This window comes from Sabethes cyaneus, chromosome 3, assembly GCF_943734655.1.
Source record: "Sabethes cyaneus chromosome 3, idSabCyanKW18_F2, whole genome shotgun sequence".
NCBI classification, from domain to species: Eukaryota; Metazoa; Arthropoda; class Insecta; order Diptera; family Culicidae; genus Sabethes; species Sabethes cyaneus.
In genome coordinates this window covers 82,179,510-82,204,133 of record NC_071355.1, presented here as the reverse complement: position 1 = coordinate 82,204,133, position 24,624 = coordinate 82,179,510, and the positions used below count along the sequence as shown (strand labels likewise).

Genomic DNA, 24,624 nt, shown 5'->3' with positions numbered 1-24,624 from the left:
TACAAATTTCACATCTAAAGCAAGCAGTTCAACTTAGGCACACAGAATAGTGTTTAACAAACTATACTAGTGTTTGTCTACCGATGAAATAATTAGATTTTTGAATCAGCGGTTGAATCAATTTTGACTTTATCTTGTCGCTTGAAAGATGTACAACAAACAACACTGTTGATCAGTGTTTTATGGGTATATCTTGATCGAATGTTTAGTTAAAAAGTTACTAACACGATCAGAGTAAAATCAATTTATATCAGGATAAATTCTAATTACACTCAAGTACTTTTTTTACACGGTTTGTTTTTTCGATTATTAAGAACGGGGCAACACAGGGACCATTCATCCATTTCTCAATACATTTGTAGCAAGTTTTTACAACGAAATTTCACTTTGCTTGTTACTAGCCATCAAGTCGACCCGAGTAAGGTTTGACAATAAAAATATGTCAAAATTATTACATATTCTACTGTTGATATCAACTAGAAATCATAAATTGGTACCGAGTTCAAATAGCACTGATGATGTATCAGACTTTGCTCTCATTTTGTTTTCAATTTTATTGAAAGAAAAAGTATTGACGTATTCTATTTATACACCACCTATATTTAAATTAGTCTATTTTGACATAAGTTTTTTTCAGCAAGTTAGGCTTATACAAATTTGAAAAAAAGTTTATGTCACCCCCCCCCCCCCTTTATAAATTTTCGAAATGTGAAGGGGCAAAAAAATAAAGTGTCATATTAGTCTGTTGCATTTTTTAGTGACGTGCAGATTTTTTCACACTTCAATGAGTTTACATCTCTAAATTATCCAATATGTGCAAAGTTATAGTAATTATCTCGTTAGTCTCGATCAACTTTCTTTCACCAACTAAGTTTTCTGATTCTGCTGCAAGTCACAGGCAACTATTGTGCTTAATCTTTAAGTTCCCGACGTCGAAAATTGGGGTGCTTGCAATCAGACTTTCGGCTTGATTCCATTTTAATTTACCTTGTTTTACAATAACCGACTTCAATTACGTAGTCGTGCTAACGTAAGAACTAGAACTTTTTTGTTCTTAAAAAGTATAAAAATTACCTTTTTGCCGACCGGTTTCGGGTAAGTAGTTACCCATCTACGGGGCCGATGAACTAGGATGATGCTCCAATAGTATCGCCGCTCTTCGGCTTAACAAAGTTAAGTCTGTAGCAGCTCTCATCAACATAATTAGTTGGACTCGGACCAGTAGATGGATAACTACTTACCCGAAACCGGTCGGCAAAAAGGTAATTTTTATACTTTGTAAGAACAAAAAAGTAAAGTGTCCAAAGGCATTTAAGAGTTAAAATAACCGAATTAGATGGAGGCAACAATCAATTAAACAATATATTTTTGAAATTTGGTACCGCTTTTGACGGAGATATTCCGATTATTGAATTGCAGCGGGATTATTTTTTTCTGTCAAAGGTACTAGATAAGATGAAAATGGAAACATAATTTTTCGGGTTTTCGGGGCTCAAAATTGATCGTTTTACTCCGTAATGTCCAAGTAACTACCCTAATTTTGGAGGTTGGGGACGTAAAACTCAATGATACAGTTTTTACCATTCATTGGATGCAAGCAGCATGCAGGATGTCACTGAACTAGCACAGCATAAGCGTTCCAAGTAATAAAGTGGCAGGGACCTAAACTGCCATTTTCACAATATGTTTAGATTACGCTACTATGTCGTGGTTACCGAGTTCTGAACTAGTGACACGGATTTCGATTATTAAAAAAAGCAAGGTAACTAACCGAGTGACACGGAAGTTCAAAACAAAATTCAAATGAAAGTCAAGTTATACGTTTGTGGCTCTCTAAGGTGATCCTGTGGCACTCCACTATTATCAAACTGGTTCATCTCTACCAGGATGCTTACTTCATGTGCTTGGGTCAAAAAATTTTGAAGTTTGAAAGGCTTGAACTAAAATTTTACTACTGTACAAAATATTTGTATTAAAATTTTAATAATATGGAAAAATAAACGCTAATTTCTTCTCTTTTGTTTGGTTATTGAAGGTTTTATGTTATTATTTTTTTCTTGCCCCCCCCCCCCCCCCTTCAACAATATTTTGAGACCAGGACATAAACTTTTTTTCAAATTTGTATAAGCCTCAGTAGTTTTTATTCAAATTATATGTTCGATATAAGGATGATCTGGGATGACATTGCGATTCTCGTTTCGAGTGATTTTGGTTCGTTTCGACCACGTTAAACAAATGGGCGAAACGAACCAAAATCACTCGAAACGAGAATCACAATGTCACCCCTGATAGCAAAATGACAACTAATTCAGCTTTTCTATTAACATTGTTTAACAACAAGATTAGTGTACAGTTTGAAATTTTTGATAGCAAAAGTTCAATTTAATTTCACGGCGTGGAATTTTTGTAATCAATTTTGATATTTTAACCACCAAGTCGACCAAAATGAAAGCACACTGAGTAATCAAACTCAGTTACATCAAGGTATCAAATTTTGTTTTCAATTTGCTCTAAAACCTTGCTCAGGTGAATCAATCGTAAACATCATTTAACCGGATTGCCCTAAATCGGATAGGGTCGTAAAGTCCATAATTTGCATTCCGTTCCTAGAAACTTCCTAGTTCTGAAGAGTCATTCAGGGGCATACCAGTTCAGTTGACTGCTCAGAATGGCAGGGTAGTCAATATGTCCAAAAATCATTCTAGCTAGGAACATGGTTTGACCGTTGGCACGTCGTCTTTCCAGAGTCTCCAAATTATGCAAGCAACACTGTTCCTCAAATACAAATGCGTATTAATTGTGAAATAGCTGTAAGAAAGGAATCATTCAAAATGTTACTGCAGCGGTAGCTACAACTTTTTTCATCTCTCTGAAAGAGTTCGAATACTTTCTTACTTACTTACTTATGTGTCCATGTCCGCCGGTTCGGCAGAATAAAAGGATGAAATCAGAGATCTCCACTGTTGACGGTTACCGGCCATGGCTTTTACCTATCGCCAGGACAGATTCTGGTCTACAGTCTGAATGCCGTTGGCTAAGCTGCGTCGCCATGAGCATCTGGGTCTGCCTCTTGCGAATTCCAGTCGAGTGCTTCTCTGCAGATCTCGTTCGTTCCTTTCCTCAAAGTGGTACCGATCCATTTACACCTACGTTCACGAATTTCTTTGCTATCGGCCGTTGATGACATCGACGATGGAGTTCCTCATTGAATATCCAGTTGTCAGGTCACCAGGCACGAATGATATATCGCAGGCAGCGATTAATAACTACCTGCACTTTTTGCATTGTCTTCACTAAGACGCATTACGTTGTGCAGGTATACAGCAGTACGGATTTAACGTTTGAATAGAAAATTCAGGTTTTCGTATGTAGAGTGATCTGGTTTGAGCGCTAAATATTTCGCAGATATACATGGCCTTCCTGATTCGTGTGGCTCTATTAAGCTTGGTACCACCATCGGGCATTGCCTGGCTACCAGGATAATGAAAGTCATCTGCCTGCTCATTGTTTGTCTCGCTACTGTGAAGTTGGTGGGAATGTTAATGTTCATTACCATGGACTTAGTTTTTGCTAGATTGACTGTCAGACCTGCTGTCTGGGAGCTCTCGGAGAGCTCATCTAACTTGCTCCGCATATCGTTTCGGCGTTATGCGAGCAAGACAATGGCGCCGGCTAGGTCGAGGCCATTTAGCTGCTTCATCGTTAGAGGATTCCAAGGCAATCCTCGATTTGGTCTACTGTCAATTGCTCTAACTAATATCTCATCCATAACGATGAGAAATAGCGGTAATAAAATGCAGTCCTGTCTCACGCCAACAGTAACCCCTATAGGGTCGAACACCGTTGTGCAAAACCTTGCACGAGAACGCCTCGTACTGAGCCTCGCTGAGATGGTCTAGCTTACCTGGAACTCTCTACGCCTAAGTGCGAACCAGGTGGTTTCGTGGTTGAGTCGGTCGAAGCCCTTTTTGAAGTCAACGAACACCAGCAGAAGTCCTGAAATTCTCTTGGTATGCTCCAATATAATGCGGAGCGTTGTGATATGGTCTACACATGATCTGCCAGCACCGAATCCAGATTGCTGCCGCCGGTGAGTAGCGCCAATTTTCTCCTGGATCCGGTTGAGGATTGCCCTACAGAGCACTTTGAGAGTAATACAGAGCAATCCCAAGTAACAACTTGGGTTTTATTGCACTCTTATGATGACATTTAAGACCAAAATTGGTCATGAAAACCGCCATAAAAGTACAATAAAACTTACATTGTTGCTTGGGATGTAATGTCACGCCTTTTTTTCACGCCTCCTTTTTTACGGACTTCGTCCAATATGTCCTGTATTCAGTCCTCCGGAAGAGTTGCCGTCTCCCATATATTGCTGAAAAGCTGATGCATCATCTGCGCTGACAAAGATCGGTCTGTTTTGAGCATTTTGGCTGAAATACAGTCTATCCCTGGCCCTCTATTGAATTTCATACTCATACATACATTACATACTGCTTCAATTTCACCCAGCGATGGCACCTTCGAGTTGACGCGATTAATTCGATGAACTGTTGGCGTCATAAGCTGCGGGTTTTGTTGGTCTATGACATTTGAAACTCGAAAGAGTTGTTCATAATGTTTATAATGTTCATAATGTTCATCGCCTAAGTTGTTCTTTGCGGTCAGTCAGCAGCTGACCAGCTCTGTCTTTTAGCGGCATCTTTGTATTTAACCTGGCACCACTAAGGCAACGAGAAATTTCGTACAACAAACGGATATCACCATTGACAGCGGTGGTTTCCCCTTGTACGGCTAGGATGTTAGTCCAGGCTCTCCTGTCCCGCCTACAAGCTTGTTTAGCAACTCTCTCCAGTTCGGCGTGTCGTTGACGGGCAGCTGTCTTAGCCGATCTGGTCCGCGCCTCTCTGCGCTCGTCCATCTTCTTCCAAGTTTCATCCTATATCCACTCCCTCCGCCCGCTGCGCACTTTGCCGAGGGTTTCGTCCCTGGTCGTGATGAAGGCGTTCTTGATGCCGGTCCATTGCTCTTCGACGGTTCCACCAGGTGGCAACTCCGAGGTTCGGGATCCAAGTTGTTCCATTCACGGCGAATACTCGATCGATTCGATGCGATACTATGCGATGTGTTCGCCTTCGAATCCACATCATCTACCTCAAGATTTGAATGAATCGTGCCTGATGCGATGAAAAACCGAAGCTAGCTTGTTTTCGCTCGTGTGTATTTCCCCCTTACATGAAGCATCATGAACGTGTCAGCGTATCGACGCTATTGACTCATCCGATTAACATAAGCGCTGTTGCTCATTCTTAGTACGATTCGCATACGATGCATGAATATGAATGCAACGAAGCGAATATCAGCAGCCTTGCTGGAGGGACATAATTAGATATGAGACTATCTAATATAAGAGTGTGGCAGTAGTTTAATTGCAAAAACCGTTGGGTATCAACGAAAAGATTGTAGGTTGAAGTCGCATCTGCCATTGAATGACCCAATATATTTTTGGCCTACGCATCGAAATTTTAACTTTACAAAAAAGTTTGCGTTGGACCGCGAAAGAATCAGAGACAAGTAAAACAGAAAAAAAATTACGAGTTTAGTTCGAAACGACCAAAAACTAGCGACTAAGGACGGCGGCTGATTGTTTATTCTAATACAATGGGGCAATATTATTTGTATTGAAGGAATCTGTTGAATACATATAGTAAATTTTAAAACTAGCATAAGATACTTAGCATAGATCAGTCTGTACAGTATTTTACTGAAGACGTAGTAAAAAAAAATGATTACACGAAAAAGCCCTTTATAAAAGTCTGAGCGCCAATTTTTTTTTTTTTGGGTACATTCTCCAATGCGACCAGTAGTTTGATCTACTGTGGCGGGCCCCTATTTACTGTAAGCCACGCCAAGGTGTCGTATCACTATTAATAGGAGTGGTTTCCACTTGTTGACTAATGGCATTGTCCCAATAAGGTATAATATAACGAATAAAGTTAATTGCTTAATTTGGGAAACTTGCCCACACATCAGAGGGTTGTATTAAACCCTCCCCAAAGAATTTGCTCCTTCTATGATAAAGTGCTACGCAGTTACAAAGCAGATGTTCCGCATCTTCGCTATCTAGGTTACAAAAACGACAAGAGTCATCTTCCAATTTGCCTAGCTGTTTTAAGTGATAGTTACTTGAGCAGTGGCCCGTTACCAGGCCACAGAAAGTACGTAAATCTTTTTAGATAGACTAAGAAGTCTCTGAGTTACTGTTTTGTCAGGTGATATAAATCGCTTTGATTGGCGAGCTGTTAAATTATTTTTCCATATGTCATTTATCATTGATTTTGCCCAGTTACTCAATTCCATTCTGAGGGTACACGTTGAGGCCCCACAGAATGGTTCTGGTCCAATGACAGGTTTAATCGATCCAGCTTTTGCCAATTAAAGTATATTTTGTTTTCTATTCAACAATCGCATTTTCCGACAAGAAACACTTTGCGTTCCAGTTTGTGTTTCTTTTCCATAAAATTTGCATACAGAGGGAAATGTTTCCAGACAAAACAAAAAACAAATACGATTTTTTCAATCCAAGCACAACATTTTCTATCTCCCAGCTTTAATATTAAAGCTTGTTTATACACATGTTTACATCCGATGTTCGTACATCTCGCTTCTTCTTATCCGACATAAGAATACGATGAACCGTTTATCGTGTTGCGATAAATCAAAATCAGATTATAATCCAATCACTGCACTAAACTCTGGTTTGCCGTTTTTCATTCGTTTCTTTTCACTGTAGGATATCGGCGTAGAGAACAACGAGGACAACCGCCGCCAGTACCGTCAGCTGCTGTTCACCGCCGACAATCAAATCTCGAACAACATCTCCGGTGTCATCCTGTTCCACGAGACACTGTACCAGAAGGCCGACGACGGTACCCCGCTGGCCGAGCTGTTGAAGAAGAAGGGAATCCTGGCCGGTATCAAAGTCGACAAGGGTGTCGTCGATCTGTACGGCTCGGAAGGCGAATGCACCACTCAGGGTAAGTCCGGCAGTATATCGAACTCTATCATATGACTTCTATATTAAGCTTTCTGTTGGGCGAGGAAATGCAAGGATTCACTCTAATTAATAGTGCTGGGGCGTTGGACTGAAGAGGAAAATTTAATTGGGTTACGTAAAGTGTGATTCACTGAACTGAATAAAGCAGAATCGAGGGAAATGCTTTCCAGTCAGTTACCACGTCAGTCACGACATTAATATCAACCAATGCGGCCAATAGTAGCCACTTCCTGTTCTGTTTTCAATTGTAGAGCAACCGGGAATAGAGCAGGAATTATTGTTCTCAAATCCAGGTCAGTTGGATAAAATAGATTCGCAGCACGCAAGCAACAGTCTGAAGTAAGATATTCGTAATTTTAGATCAGTCGGTGCTCATCAATTTATACCATAGTTTTGCCAGTTGATCCAAATATGAAAGCTTGTTGAAATAAAGATAGCAGTGGAAAACCATTTATACTGTCTAGGAGAAATATGGTATAAATGATTAGCCTTGCAGTATCGACTATCATTCTGAGCACAAATCAATTAGTGGGGCCATTTAACGTTATCGTTGAAAAGTCGGTTCAATGTGCTCCTTTGTTGGCCGTCTTATATATCAGAAAACAGACAAAACTATTCATCACAAAAGAGATGAGCAACAAAAGCTTTCTGCTTGCATAGCTTTGAGTAGAGTTCTTTATTGTCCTCGCTTTCATCGGGCACCTTGGCAGAACATGCAATAAAATTCATCGAAATGGATCGGAACTGTGCGGCAGCGAACAAACAGAAGCATAGAAATCGAACTTTTAATCTTCTCACAAAAAGATTTTACCGTCCTTGGAATGCACTTTGCAGAACGTGGTATAGCTGCAGCAGGGAAACACGGGTTTTTAGAGGATGCCGATTACTTTTATGTGGCTCTCCTGGCGAGATAATAGAACCAAACTATCTGAATTGGTTTCCGATCGTTTGAAAAGACCATTACTGGCAAAGTTGTCTAATTTATTGACAACTAAGCAGGGGTCATACATAAAACAAAGTGAAAGTTATTTATCACTTTGTGCTATATTGGAACTATGCATAGAACCCACTGGAATGGACAGTCCGTTTACTCGTTTCCGATGCCATTGGCACAGCACAGCACAGTAATTAAATTGTAAAATTTTAAATTGACTCGGTTGGCTCGTGTTCCTCAGCTTAATCATAAGTTTTGTTTCATATTTATTCGAACAGCTGAAGTAGACAAACCTGGACGTGTGGTTCAAAAATGATTATTATATAATTCTATTTAGTTTGTTGAATTTCTTCTGAATAATCTGTGAAATTGAGTACACAATCCTAAGTTAACTCAGTTTAAGTTAACTCAGTTTAAGTTAACTCAGCATATTCAAAGTTACATACGAGAATGTGTGAAGATTAAAAAATTGTGATCGTGTATGATTTCCATTCAATGATTTCCCTTGCATCAAAGTGTTCTGATCACAAGGGTTCTTAACATTTAGCGTTGGCAAAAACGAATTTCGTTTTCATGTAGGTAGCATTGTCTTTAAATAACACCCACGGCAATATTTCAAACGAATTTGCCGTATAAGTTTAGCCTGTATCTTTCTCATTAACGCTTGTTTTATTATTACCTCTCATTTGTTGTCACCGTGTTCTCAAACTTGAGACTAATTTTAAACAACCTAAAATGGGATTTTATTCCGTGAGAAACTCTGTTGCACTAAATTACACTGCATTTTTATTGTAGATGCTTGGGGCCTGATTCGAAGTTGCTTATGACACATTCCAGCGTTACGGGACACAATTAGCAATCATTTTAATTGTGTAAATAGGCTCTTGTCTAACCAAATTTTTGGCAAATAGCTTGTAAAATTGGTGACTAAAAATAACTTTGCTTTTCAGTTCTATGCCAGGGATTTGGTTCAATAGGAACTGATTGGCGGGGTGGGCATGGTGTCCCCAGCAAACCACAAATCGTATAATAATGTATGAAAATCATCTTAAATATAGCTAAACAAACTCGAAATCGTACATAAAGCTTAATAAAACTCACCCTAGTTTACATTTATTCGTACAAAATGATATAACAGATTCACATACGATTTTCGTCACAGAATTGTATAGCATTATGGAACTAATCATGTTGAGTCGGATTTCATCGTATACAAATACTTATGAATGTGAATTGTTTTTTATATAATTTGTAGTACGTATATCGCCTCCAAAACAGTACGCATATGCTGGTTTCGTGCATCGAATGCGATTTTTCTAGATATATATCGATACATATAACATATTTGTTACTTTGATATACGTACGAAAATGTTTACTGGGTCCCGTAACGCTGGAATGTGTCTCATACTCCATTGCACTTTTCGCTATGAAGAAATCAGGGAGCCTCTTTGTGTCAGTTTTTCTTCACCGGGCAAAATTGCACTGAACATTTAACGGAGGGAGAACTAACGTTCGTAAACACAGGCTTACAAGAACCCGCACGCCGAAAGTAGTTTTCGTGGCTTCTACTTGTAGTTGATGACCCGGCTGCTGACGTTCCTGAAAACTTGCGAGTATCCTTCCATCAAGTCGATCTCTTTTTTTCATTAGTTTCAAGTTTGATTCTGATGTGTGCTACCAGTACCGGGCCAGTCCCGTCCCCATGACTTTCCTTTCATTGTAGAGTAGGGCGGGGCATAAGTGCGATGTTTGAAGTTGTCATCAATTTTCGTGAGATATAAAGAAACACTTTACTAAGAAAACATTTGTTAACGTTGTAAGTAATTGTATGTGTAATGACGAAGATTGTTTAAATAATTGTAATGTTTTATAACAATAGTTGCTCCGAGGATGAAGGCATAGACCTTCGAAACGTCAGCCGAAAACGTAAAATAAAGTTTTCGTAAGAAACCCGAGACCGAAAAGCCACATCTTTTAATACAAACACAACGGTCTATTATAATTATGATATAAAGAAGGACAACAACATAATATATTTTATAGTGATGCAGTAACTCAATGCCTTCACATTCAACTACAAATCATCTGCGGTAATAGTGTTATGCAAAATAAATTCTTCTTTCTTCTGATCAAGTGCAGATTCGCACTTTACCCCACTAGCGGGACAAAAGTGCGAATACCGTGGGGCAAAAGTTCGAAACTAGAATCCATGAAATTAGCCCAGCAGTAGCTAACAAAACCATATTATTTTCAATCTGCGTTGTTTGTTTCGGTAAGGAATATTCTCAATTTGCACCTTTTTTTATTTTGCGCTGCTGTATTGCAGCCTCCGTTAAATCGAAACTTTTCCAAACGTTTGGTTTTTGTTTCATCAGCGGAAACACATTGTTTTTCTTCGGCCAACATCTGTAGAGCACACAGTTTTCTGCAGATCTTTCATTTCTAGTATCTGTAATATAGTGCCTAAAGCTGTATATAATTAGCTATACATTTTTGCCTCGTCCATGAATCGCACTTTTGCCCCGTCCGTGAATCGAACTTTTACCCCGCTACGCGCTTGACGGGGTTAGATTAAATTACGGAAAAGCGAAATATATTTTGTAAATTATTTTCGCCGTATTTTTAAAACAGATATGTGAGTGATGTAAAACGCTGCTACAAATTTTCAACAAGTAATATCCTCCTGTTGATATCGTATTTGCCGTATAACGAAAAATTACATCAAAACCGCCTTAAAATAACATTTGCACGTATTTGCCGTATTACGAAAAATTACATCAAAACCGCCTTAAAATAACATTTGCACATAACTCAGCAACTATGCTTCGTAAGCAACCAAAGTTTACGTTAGACTCAAGCTGTCAAAGTAGTCACCCATCCATGCCAATGTAGAAAATTTACTTGGAATCTGCACCGATAAATCACTGAATCGCACTTTAACCCGCATCGCACTTTTACCCCTCCTTACTCTATTGCTATAATTAATCCAGTGTTCATCATCCGTTACGATGCGGTTCTATTTTGGCACCTGGATCAGTAGCGCACGGATTTTTAAATAACAATTGATAACTTCGTAGCCAAATAAAATGGAATCGAAGCGCAGACCATAGGAATATGACATTGTAAGTTGTTCAGTCAAATCCCTGAACCAGCCAGCTAATGAGAAATTTCATACCGGGTGCGACAATGACATAACGAGCATTCTGATAAAAAAACATGACTACATAAAATTCGTATTGCGTGTGTGTCGGTGCAATCGAAATCCTGAACGAGTGACTAAAATATTTTTATCCGACTGAATTTTGTTACCTGTCCTATGAATAGGTTGAACATGCGGACGAGTCGCCATGTTAAACAGTTTAACATCCTCTGGATTCAAACCATAACAATCCCAAATACCGTGGTCATGAATCGTTCGTTACGCAATCATTGCCAGCGCTTGGTAGGGGACTTGTGTATAATGTGCCCCAGCTGGGCAATAGGGCAATGCGCCCCAGTTCGTTTATTCCTGAACAGCCATAAATCAAAATGCAAAACCAACGAGAAACCTTTGACAGTTGTCACTGATTGCCAAACCAAACGAAGAATAAATTTGTTTTCGAACAGTTAGTATTGTAGAATGAAAGTGTTAGGAATAATTTATCAACTACGTCTAAATTCCAGGTTATTTAATATGCCCCATGTGGAAAAGAAATGCTATCCCAGGAGACCGAAATTAGGTTTATTTTATATGAAAATATAATATTTAAATAATATCTAAGAACCACTAGACGCAATCGCGGATAAGACACTTCTAACTCTTACAAAATGTTAAAATAAAACAAATTACTGCTAACTTATACGTCGACCGGTTTCAGGCATCATATGCCTACCATCAAGACGAGCGCCGATGTCCAACTGATCACTGAGTAGTTATTGTATCATCTTAGGCCATTACAAATATTTTATAAAGTTTTTGTCCTTCCGGTGTTCGGCCACTGAATAGGGGGGGGGGAGGGGGGGCGAAAAAAAACAAACTGAATTTTTTAATCGAGCAAAAAAAACATGGGTTTTAAGCGTTTTTATTTAAAGTTTAAACGTGAAAACCGAATCTATTCTTGCTTATAATACAGAGAACAGACATCCCAGCGAAAGGTCCCCACTTAGATAAAACTTATGTCAAATTAGTTGGGAGACTATAGTGATGGTGTCGCTAAAGGCGCATGAAATTCTACACTAAACTCACAACAGCTAGCTTCTGGCGCTAGCATACCGCATATAGTCCATATATACTAGCGCCAGAGGAGCCAAAGATTGTCAGTGTGCAAATCAAATGAATCATTTAGTTGGGAAACTGTAGTGGTGGTGTCGCTAGCATATTAGGTGATTTTAATTTGAAATTTTATCCAAGAATTCCCGAAAAATTTGTTCCTCAATGGATATTTGTTCTCTGTGCTTATAATATAGGTATACGTTATTATTTTCTATGCAAAAATCTACGGGAAAAAGACAAAAATGAAAGAAAATTTTTTGGACGATTTTCGGAAATTTCATTGTTCGAATTTCCATTTCTGTTTCGTGTTAGAAGCGTTAACTCAACTCGTACACTCATTTTTCAAGTTTTTCAGACTATAGAGCCCACAGACAATTGATTTTATAAAAAAAATTTGATTCATATCCTTCAAATTATTTTTTTGCCCCCCGATTTTTCAAGCCAATTTCCAGGAGGGGGGACAAAAACTTTATAAACGTTTGTTTACATTGATGTCTAAGTTTAGTTCACGATATTTTGGATGTTTCGAAATCGACTAGCACTTACTGCTAGAACCAGCTATTGTCGTAGATTTCACGGCAACATACAGTCGAACGTGAAAAGTTATGGCAGATAATGCCCGCGACAAGTTTTCCAGAGAAACTGGTGCGGCTGGGCATAGCTACCCTGGAGCGACTGATGTTGCACTGATTGTGTATTTCGGAGGAACTGTTGAGTGCTTTTAAATCGCGCAGTGGGTTGCGGCAAGCGGGTAGATGGTCTTGTATGTTATTTAACATCGCAATCGAAGGCCCGCAGTGATCTGGCCAGCGGGCATCAAAATGAGAACGATCTTCGTCTAAAGCAGCCAACTTGGTACTTTACTTGGAATTACTTGCCATTACTTGGTAAACCTAAGGACGGTGGAGGTAATTTTCACCAGACTAAAAACTTACGCTATAGGAGGATTGAGTTACAAATCAATGCGTCAAAAATAAAATATATTTTAAGTAGAAACTCCAGAGCAAACAACATTCGCCTCGCACGGACAGTGATTATTGACGGCGATTAACTGGAAATGCTCCGATCAAGGAGCATACGTCGCCGCAGTTGAGACTATAACTTTGCTTACGAAAGACATACATGTACATGCCGTATTTGAACAAAAGGTATTGCGGACTATTTTGAAGGAGTTCAAGCAGAAAGCGGAGAGCGGCATAGGCGTATGAACCGAGTGTACCGCATTAGGCATAAGGACGTTAGGCATACTAACGTTAGGCAAACTAACGTTAGGCATGATGAGTTATGTTTTTCGGCTTTGCAGTCAAATTGCTGATAAAAACGAACGTTTTTCTTCTACTTCCGACGTTTCGATTTGTATTACATCTTTTTCAAGGATTAGAAAATTATCGTTTTTCGTCTAGTGACTCTATTCAGTTCAGTTGAGCATTAACGGTCACTTCTTTAAAAAGTTAAAAAAACTTTTTTAAATCTGAAATTTGGTACTATGCGCTACCTTTACCCAAAACTAACTGTGGTTTAAAAAAGTGGCCGTTAATGCTCAACTGAATAGAGCCACTAGACGAAAACGATAAATTTACTACAAATCGAAACGTTGGAAGTAGAAGAAAAACCTTCGTTTTTATCAGCAATTTGACTGCAAAGCTGAAAACATAACTCTGCAAAGATACTCAGTCGAAAGCTACAATAAGAGCTAGGCATAATGAATGTTAGGTAAAATGGATGGTTAGCATAATGAACAATCTTTTTGTTTTTAATAGCAAGACCACTGCGATGTACTGTAGATGTATTGGGACGATAGAAAATCTGTCGTTACCTTGCAAGCGGTCTATCCAACTCAGTTTAAAAGTACTTTGCATATAGTCTGAATCAGATTGCATTCGATTGGCCGAAACATCACGACTGAACGAATATCACCGAAAATATTTGCTGCCTTCGACCTGCTCAAATATTGGGTGTATACTGTCCTTACTCGCTACAGCTCGTTCTGCTCAACTAACAGATAGCCCCTACTACCCAGTAAATCTAGGAAAATACGTGCACCTAAATAGAGGTGATTTCTGTAGGGGGGCAAATTAACAATAGTCGGTAGACTTTGAAAAGCGAATAAACCTAGACAGATGTGATTTCTGTGAGGGGGCTGCCCTGGTAGTGGCTGGCACTTCTGATGGCGGGTCGTCGGCAATCCTCATGGTTTACGCACGTCTCGCAAGGAATCGTCTGTGAAAAGACATAATGCATTTTTCACGGAATTATACCAAAAAGTCGGTCGTTATGCCATGTTTTTCTGCCAAATGATTCCTAATATTTATGCCGACGTTTTTATGACAAACGACCGGCCATTTGTGTTTCGGCCATTCGTAGGTAATCCAGCAGCATTAAGCCAAATGAATTTATATTAAATGGGCGGCCTTGGTTCTCATTGTATTGTGATGCAGCGATGATTGACTCAAGTGCGTTTTTGTAGGAAAGCGAAATTTTGTAAATTATGCCTAGCGTCCATTATACCCATCGCACTACTTGGTGAGATTTCCATCGTATATCACCTAGGTGACTCTGAGAATCGCAAATTGTGCTCTCACCTAAAAAATTTAGGTGAGGTGACTGTAAGAATAGGGCCCCTGTTCTATTCAACAAACCCACCGTCTATAAAAAGCTTTAAAAACGAGGTAGCGCAACTACAAAAACAAGCGTCTTCCAGCTGGGCCTAAAGTGGTGTTAGATTTTAGAAAATTGCTGCTTTAGCAAACCAAGCCTTAGTTTTAAATGACGTAGTCTAACTACCAATAATATCATAATTGTTGTATTGAAAATGCATCAATGACGAAAATATGCATTAGTAAGGAATATCAGCGTCGTTAGCGCAACTGTTTAGAAATCTGACCAAGTAATATTCAGCTGTGACTGAAAATATCAAAGTTCATTCATTCACTCGTTTTCCATTCTTCGCACCGATTAAACCGTCATTTCAAATTTGAGCTTAGTTGGGAATGTCTCCGTTTTGGCAAAGTGGCGGTTTTTAACGAAAGAAGGGAAATACCCCGTAAAAAATACTTACTAGTTTGAGGGATACTTTTGTTGCTATTTGATATTTGGGAATATCGATCATAGATGGAGCTAGTGTTCAGCCTAAATGTGAGGTACGAAAATTTTTGTCGCACCTAAAACCAGCAATCGAGTTTGCTGTTTGTAACTTTTTAGCGCGAGAGTTTCACGTTTGCATTGGTGCTCTCATAGTGAAGATTGGCGGTGCGGTCAGTGATCCTAGTCTGACCGTCAAGGATCGTCCAGACTTTGGCACTGGCCGATTCAATAATTCGGATATCCAGATGCTGGACTCTGCTGTCCACTTTGTTCTGCACTAAGGTATGTTGCGACAAGTGTGGAGAAATTCATGACACGCTTCGAAAAAGGTGCTGAAAGGTACGTCTATGGCCTACGGTAATATGGTACATGAGCTCTCAACATGTTCCGCATACAAATAGCGTATTCATATGCACCTTCGCAGCCGTTCCATGTGTCCCAATCTCCGCGAACTCCCATGAAGTTTTTTTTTCATCTAACGAGTCAAAACGTGACGATTCACTCGGGGAACCTTATTTTGTCAATATTTTGAAACAGCTAGTTGCTAAATGGTGGATATTCCGCTTTGCTAGGAAAGTATGTCCAGAGTCAATATATTTACCAGTAGGGGGAACTACCCCTTATTATACCAGAACGACCGTTAAAATAGGCATATCGCGACAAAATGAATTGGTCATATTCTGCTACTCTTACATGAAGAGTCAAACTTAAAGCCTCTTACATTCTACTGCAAGAGGTTAAAATGCATTTAGTGTAAATTCAAATGCATTATAAATATTTCATAACCTCCTTATGAACGAGCCCACACAATTGAATAGGTGAATGGCTATCGTTTGAAAAATTATCTAGAATTATTCCTGTGATACACCAAGCACAATGGATGAGTAATATTATTTAAATGAAGACTTCTTTAATTATTGAGTCTTTTGATCGTCAAGCCATTTAGGTTGTATTTGAGCTCAGACGTCTCAGCTCTCTCTGCATAAAAGCAAACTCATTACTTCTGATTGATTTAATAAACAGCGAAGGTATACTCAATTACCACCCCGCAAGAAGCAGTCATAATCTAGTGCACCCACCAATTTACATCGCATTAACGCCATCGTCGGTTGCAATTATAACACCATAGATCACTGACATCCACACATTCACCCACGCGCCATCATATTTGCCTTGTAACCGTATTGAGCTTAAGGATATGCCGCTACCGGTACCCATCCACCACAAAAAAAAGTATCTCGCACGCCACGGAACCGAATTGAAGTGTGTTGTTTGCTCAAACCATCGATAAATAACCGTAGTTTATGCGACTTGTACCTGTGTTCTGCTGATAGGCAGCATCTAAACACCTCATATATCCTTTACCGGCCCGCAAATGAGCGGGTTCGCCTCCAATGAGGGCGGAACAATAAATATGCAAACGGATAAACTCGGAAACGACGACTACTGGTGTGCGCCACTTCCATCATTACTGACACTTGCCACGAGTGTCACTTCAGATGTGCCGCATCAGTGCGCTGTGTTTTCTCCAACAAAGGCGCCCACTCGTCCCGGCTGCTTCAATTCCAACATTTAACAAATTGGTATCGGTTGTAGATATTTTCTAGGGGACACCATAAAGCGCACCGCGCCATCTGTTTCTAATGTTTACTCAATGAAAATATAAATAAAAATAATGCGCCATACAGTGGTGAATCCTCTCTAGGCATACCTCAGCTCTCGAACTTGATAACCGTTATTGAATTGTGACTGTTTGCGAATAATTAAGCAAATTAAATGTCTATTTTTTTTATTTTTTGCTGCAGGTCTGGACGATCTGGGTGCACGCTGTGCTCAGTACAAGAAGGACGGTTGTGATTTCGCCAAGTGGCGTTGCGTTCTGAAGATCGGCAAGAACACCCCTAGCTATCAGTCAATCCTGGAGAATGCTAACGTATTGGCTCGCTACGCTTCCATCTGTCAATCACAGCGAATTGTCCCGATCGTCGAGCCTGAGGTTTGTCACTTTGCCAGCCAATTCAAAAAAGCAATAACTGACTTATATTGGTGCATTTTTGTTTTTTATTTGCTTTTAATAGATCCTTCCCGACGGTGACCATGATCTGCAGCGTTGCCAGAAGGTTACCGAAACCGTGCTGGCCGCCGTGTACAAGGCGCTGAACGATCACCACGTCTTCTTGGAGGGTACTCTGCTGAAGCCCAACATGGTTACCGCTGGCCAGAGCTGCCCGAACAAGCCATCAGCTCAGGACATCGCTTTGGCCACCGTGTTGGCTCTGCGTCGCACCGTTCCGGCTGCCGTGCCCGGAGTTACCTTCCTGTCGGGAGGACAGTCCGAGGAGGAAGCTTCCGTCAATCTGAACGCCATCAACCAGGTACCGCTACTGAGACCGTGGGCTCTTACCTTCTCGTATGGACGTGCCCTGCAAGCTTCGGTACTGCGAGCCTGGGGTGGTAAGAAGGAGAACATCAAGGCTGGTCAGGACGAGCTCATCAAGCGCGCCAAGGTGAGTGTTGGTTCTTTTGCGAAATGTATATTTGCATCACATGTAACAAACCATGACCTCACATTCTCTCTCTGCGAACGGAACTATGTTTTATTTCCCTTTGACCTCGCGGCGGATTCGCATTGTGTGTCACATTGACGGTATTGTTTAATCCGACAGCGCGTCGCAATCAATCACTCTGGCGTCATTTTTCTTTGTAGTCTGATTGCATTTATTATGACAGGGTGATGATGAGAATGCAATCACTGAATGGAAAATAACTCTTTTCCTACCCCCACCTTCCATATAAACAGAACGAGCGGCATATTCCAGAGAGATGAATTTTTCCACTATTGACTAACTGCTAGGAAATCCGATCTGTCCTTCGGGGAACTGTTTTCCCCGAGATTGGTCGTTATTTCCTGGCGCGTGCGACGACGATGGTCCCGATTGCCGGCATTGTCTTATTGTTGATGGATGCTGGAAAAAAAAGAAAGCACAAAAGATGGTCTCGTTACATGTGGAGCGCTTAGCTTTCCACCGCCGACGCCGCCGCCGGCAGCTATAAGGCACAGTGTTGATTTGGTTCAATGTCAGTTTGCGTATTGTTCGAAAGGAGAAAAATAAATTGAATTACAATAAACGGAGCTCGGCAAACAAAAGCCGAGATATAATGGTCGTACACTGTAAACGATTGGAAATCATCCGCAGTGAGATTATAAATAGCATTTTAAATGACAAGAATTGATGATAAAGATAACTTTTTTTTAATTCGAGCTTTTGATGAACAATAGATTTGCAAAAATAAGTAGTTGTAAAAATGGACAAATTTAAAGCTCTCAACGATTCAAAACCGCGCGCTGTCGGATCACAATACCAGCCTCAGTTTCGCCTGTCAGTAGCGGTACGGGGCTAATAATTATTCATCCACTTAACATCACGATCTCTAGGTTGTCACTCTTATGGAATGCATTAATCGTCTCAACTACCGTTCCTCCCAGTGAAAGATCATCATAATCCACTTGTATATGGTTGCGGTTTTCAAACACTCACTGCTTGCACTCTACAGTTGGTGTCGCCAATGAATTGCAGTCGAGAGGTGGATGAAAAATTACACACCTTGGACGCTCATAATTGCAGTGTTTATCTTCCATTTAGTCTTGTTTTCATTTCATTTACCATTATATCGCTGTCTGACGCGTGATTCCTTCCTTCCCACACTTTACACCTTTTGCATGCACCTTTCATATTGCTCAGATCTATAATAGTGCCTTTCGAGACCGCACGAGACAAGATTATATCATTACACCCTCCACAACCTCCAACGGCAGTGCAGTGACGCGACGTGACATTCGACTCCTACCGGTTGTACGGTTAAGGAAAGCATCTGGCACCCGAGAAGCCATGTACTTGCTCCAAGTTACTGTGCTCCGCTTTACCTGTTGCAATGAGTTTAGTAGAACATCACGAAAATCTCGGTCAATGTCGAATTTCAGCTCGTGATCCCGTTCGCGTGACACGATGACATAATAACAAATCAGAAACTGATCTTCGGCAACGTTAATGACTCACAGCATCACCGGTATTTCCCAAACGATCAAACCTAGTTAAAGGAACTGTGTTTTTGACGTCGTTGAAAATTTGTTGACAATATGACGCACCTGGAAGTCCATTTTCAACAACAATGACTCTGACATTTAGGTATCTGATAATCAATTCACACGTTTTAGTTGTTTTTAATGTCTTTTCCCATTATTTAAGCGTAAAACTGTACTAACATCATGGTTCATAGCAATTCACGTATGTCCTCTTCCGGTTCAGCGACCACATATATTAACTTTAAATAAGCTTTTTCTTGTGTTAACACTATTGTTTCTAACCGATCGAATAAAATCCTTCAAAATTTAGGCCAACGGACTGGCATGCCAAGCAAAGTATGAGGCCGGTTCTATTCCTTCCTATGCCGCCAACGCTAGCCTGTTTGTGAAAGCGCATGCCTATTAAAAGACGTAGCCAACAATAATGGCAAGATTGTGCTCGATCAATCCGACTGCTATGAGATAGCTTCCAAAAGAAATCTTTACACCTCACACACCTCACATTGATTGGCATCAGCAGCGGCAGCAGCAAAATCAACAATAATACAATAAGCACAACAAAGAGCGGACATGTTATTAATAGCACTTACTCTATTGCTAAGATTCTATCAATATCACTAACACACACGCACACAAACACGCAAACGCACAAAAGCACACAATCGTTTTCAGGTTTAGCCAACTGTGCACTGCCCTCACAACAAAACGATAGACATAGAAAAAGTATAGATGAGACTAACACCTTCATGCAAGCAATTTGCGACAGAATAGATTGCAGGATTTCCTTGCTTTTACACTAAATCTTGAAACGATACGATCTTTTGCACATTTTTAGTATGATTTCAACACTTTTTGTTGTTAGCTGTATTGTGTGCCTAACCTTCTAAATTTTGCTTACTATACCCTCAAAAGGAGATTGAAGCAACTGTTCTAGTATGCAGAAGCTGGTCGCATAAGCATTCCATTTGCTGTCAATTGGCAACCGATACGTATGAATACGTTGCTTGAATCTTCTCCCCTTTTTTTAAGGTTTTCTTTTCCGTTATATGTGTTATAGAACTATAGATTACTTTAATGTTGACGGTTCAATAGATGACAAAAGTATCGGTTGAGTGCATTTTAGCTTGAACAAGTTTATGATTTTGTACAAAAAATATACGCTTCCAACTGCAATTGGCTTATGTTGTTTGAATGTTTCTCCCTTTGTACATAGATTTTCTAGCAAGTTTTTGTGTTTCCCCTCGAAAAAGCTCCTGACACTAAACCAAACCCTATTTTATACACTGAAAAAATATATCACATAAAACGCTTAACTTTGATGACATGCGGAAAGAAAACAAAACTCAGTATTCATCCAAAACTTCATGTCTTTTCAAGTATACACGGATAAATTAGCATCGAATTTCAAACTAATACATACCAAAAAATTCTCACTACCTACTTCTAAACCCAAAACTGTCGATGAAAATGTTTAGCTCGACCAATATACCTAGCTTGCAGGTACAAACCCTTTCATATTCGTGACGAAATTTGTTATTGGTCGGGAAAACAAATTCAATAATTGGGTTCCTGGCAAACGTAGGGAATGAGAAATAGATGTCACAAAATCACTGGTGTGCCCAGGTTAAACCACACTGGGGCACGTGCCTCATCTCCTCTGTCAAATTTAAATAACTGCGTAGTTCCAATTTGAAGACCAATTTCAAGTTCAGTTCTATATTAAGTTTTAGTTTCAAAACTATTTTAAGCTCAATTTCAAATTCAAGTCACGATTACCCGATTAACTTCGAGGTACGATGCTGGTCTAACAAACCGGTCGTCGTATGTTCGAATCTCGACTGAACGGTGCTTATGCAGTCAGTAGGAGGATCGTTCCACTAGCCCCGTAATTGTTCTGTATTCTAATAACCAACTGTGAAGTCTGCATCGATTAAGATGGCCCGAGCAACAATGTGAGTTTTATTGTACTCTTATGGTTGTCTTCAAGACCAGTTTTGGTCTTAAATGCCATCATTAGAGTGTAATAAAACCCAAATCGTTACTTGGGGGGACAAGTCTTAAAAACGTTTCTTTATACTCAAGCCTTTTTTAAAATTCAAATTCAATTCTAGTTTCATGCAATTTCAACACCGATTTCAAGTACAATTCCAAATACATTTTCAAGTAGCAACTCAAATTCATTTTATATCCAATTTCAATTCCTACTTTACGTTTAATTTAATGATTTAATGTCCATTGCCAAGTTTATTTTCAACCTTGTTTTTAAGTCCAACTTCAAGTGTAATTTAATATCCGATTTCAATTTCCAAATCCATTTCCAAGTCTAGTTTCAAGTCCAATTTAAATCCAATTGCCATTGCAATTTTAGGATCCAATTATATGCAAAGTGATGGTGAACAACTATAAAGAAAAGTGGGAGAAATATCTTTTGTTAAGTTGAATTTTTTTGAAGTATTTTTTTCTTGCTTGTCAATTTCTAATTTTTAAATGATAATATTTGTTGTTGTTGTTGTTGTTCCTGAGTTAAAACTCAGTTTTCCTGAATATTTACGTAATTCAAAAATTCATATCTCATGAACCGTAGAGCAAACAGTTTCTTATGCAAATGTTAGTAAACGCAAACGGAAACGCAAACGGGAGGAGAAAAAAAGGAGAAGAGCAGGAAAGAAAATGCGACCAAATCTGGACACTTTGGGTTAAAACCACTAAAAAAATCTGGACAAACGGGATAGACAAACAAAACACGGAAGAGGGAGAATAAAAACTGACATAAAAAAAAGAAAAACTTTGACATAGGGGGAGGAAAAATGGAACATAAAGAGAAAAGAGAAGAAAACGGGAGAGAAAACGTGAGGGAATAAGCCAAAAAGACTGAGAAGATAGAAAAGGATGACAAACGTAAGAGAAAAGGAAAAAAATGAAAGAAAAAAGGTGAAACCATAAAAAATGAGAAAGAACTTGAGGATAAACTGGACAACAAAGAGGAAAAAATGGGACATCAAGGAGAAAAAAGGGGTACAAAAAGCGCAAAAGAAAAAGTGAAAATACAGGAACAGGAAAATGGAGAAACGACCCGAGCAGGAGCGAAGAGCAAAATAATATCACAATGTGTTATGGAAATCGAATAACTCGTATCAAAATTTGGTCTTTTTTTGGCTGACATAGTTGGTAAAATAACAAAAAATAACATCAAAATTTTGCTCCTTAAAGGCCAAAAGAATAACTACTTATGTTATTTGAATAACAAAGCAATAACATAACTGTATTCAGAGTTTGGAATAACATATTTTAGTATTATTAATGTATTGAATAACAAATGCATTTCATAAAATATTTATAATTTAAAATCTCTTTAATCAACAAAAATTTTTATTTTATTAAATATATCAAATGTCATTTTAAGGTCATAATAAGATATTATAACAAAATCAGTTATAAAACTCAACTTACAACCAATGTTTTAAATATCTACTCAATAACAAAATGTGTTATCAATGTATCTCCATAGCTGTTCAATAACAAAATATTGCATTATACTTCAGTTTGATATTGTTTTTATATTATTTTGCTCTTCGCACCTGCTCGGGGAGAAACAGAGGAAAAACGGGACAGAAAAGAAAATTAAATGGAGAGAAAAAAAAACATTACAAAAGGGATAAAAGCTAGTGACAGAAAACTAGGGAACGTAGGACACATTAAGAGACAAAATAGAACAGACAAAAACGAAAAAGAGTTAAAAGCGAAAAAAATGAAGCCGGGACCGTAAAAAAGAAAACAAAAAGTCGAATCGAGATAGAAATGACAAAAAACGAAAAAAAAGCTAGATGTGTAACGAAGCAAAATCAGGATTGTGCAAAAAAGCGAGAAACGGAGAAGAAAAGAGAAAGTCGAAACAGCGGGCAGAGGAAGGAAAAACAAGACAGATAAACTAGGAAAACGTGATAAGAACAGGAATACGAAACAAAATTAAAACACTAAATTAAGAGAAATCAAAATGGAAATGAAGCTTAGAAAGAGAGAGAGAGAGAGAGAGAGAGAGAGAGAGAGAGAGAGAGAGGGAGAGAGAGAGAAGTTAAAGTTTTAGTGACAGATCATCTTGACCGATTTGGTTTATGGTGACCATCATAAAATATCCCATAGAATTTTTAAGCAGTCTTCAATGGTTTGCAGCATATGTGCATTGAATTTTATCTTGCATAATCATATGATAATTACCAGCAAGATCATTTTAGCTGCTTCCTGTGACAGGAAAACCGATTGTTATCGGTAGTTATTGATAATAACTTTATTTTTGCAAAACACTTTGCTTTCAAGAGTTTTTGTTTGAGAGCTAAAACAAAATACTAGAATATGGTAATATGGCTTCGCATAAAAAATGATTTCCGTGTTGAACTCTAATATTCTTCATAATAGCAGCAATAAATCTGATTGGTCAAGGTGTTACCGTTTTAATATCTCTAAAAAACTAACAGATTTATTGTGGTTTCAAAAGAAATCGTAATAAGAACCATTTTGATTGGTGCGTCATATTGTATTGCTACGCCACATGCAACCAACTAGTTTTATCGTGGTAATTTAAGTAACCACAATAAATTTGGTTTATTAACCGTTTTATTATGGTTTTATAGCCAGTTATAAGTGTGTTTTGACTTGAATCTTATTGGTGCTGCGTAAACCATAATAAAAGATATTGTGAGGCATCGATTAATACTGCAAAAAAACTTTTATAAAACTCAAGTAAAACCTTTAGAATTGTTACTATGGATGAGGCGGAAGTAGAGGAATACGGTAGAAAAATAGAACAACAACCAAGAAAACGATTCACAAAAGGGGAAATTACGGAATAAATACTGGAAAAACGGGGCTGGAACAGTAAAAAAAACGGAGAAACAGAGGAAAAACATGTGAAATAATAAAACGCAAAATGTCAATACTAATTTGAAGAAAAACTTCGTGTCTTATTTCGGGTCCATGTCCAGTTTGAGGTAAAATTGCAATTTTAATTTGCAATCTAATTTACTTCCTATTTTTTTTTTGAATTTTGTCAACTGATTTCCAGTTTAATTTGAATTCTAGTTTCAAGTCTAATTTCAAATATAATTCTAAACCTAATCCCAAGCCCAATTTAAATCCAATTTATGTCCAATTTCAAGCACAATTTAAACTTTTATTTCAAATTATTTTCAAGTCTAATTCAATTCCAATTTCAAA

At 38.7% G+C, this 24,624-nt stretch overlaps 1 protein-coding gene across 2 annotated transcripts in view; it reads left to right on the top strand.

The window, feature by feature from the left end:
• Positions 1 to 24,624, top strand: part of LOC128744593 (fructose-bisphosphate aldolase) — a 47,758-nt gene that overhangs the window by 3,198 nt on the left and 19,936 nt on the right. The window contains exons 3-6 of one of the 2 annotated variants that reach the window (XM_053841721.1): positions 6,794 to 7,037; positions 17,135 to 17,325; positions 17,408 to 17,836; positions 19,724 to 20,598. In XM_053841721.1, the coding sequence (XP_053697696.1) occupies positions 6,794 to 7,037; positions 17,135 to 17,325; positions 17,408 to 17,836; positions 19,724 to 19,819 (960 nt within the window). In that variant the 3' untranslated portion in view covers positions 19,820 to 20,598. Of the gene's footprint in view, positions 1 to 6,793; positions 7,038 to 17,134; positions 17,326 to 17,407; positions 17,837 to 19,723; positions 20,599 to 24,624 lie in introns of those variants that run through there. The other variant, XM_053841723.1, reaches the window with a different exon arrangement.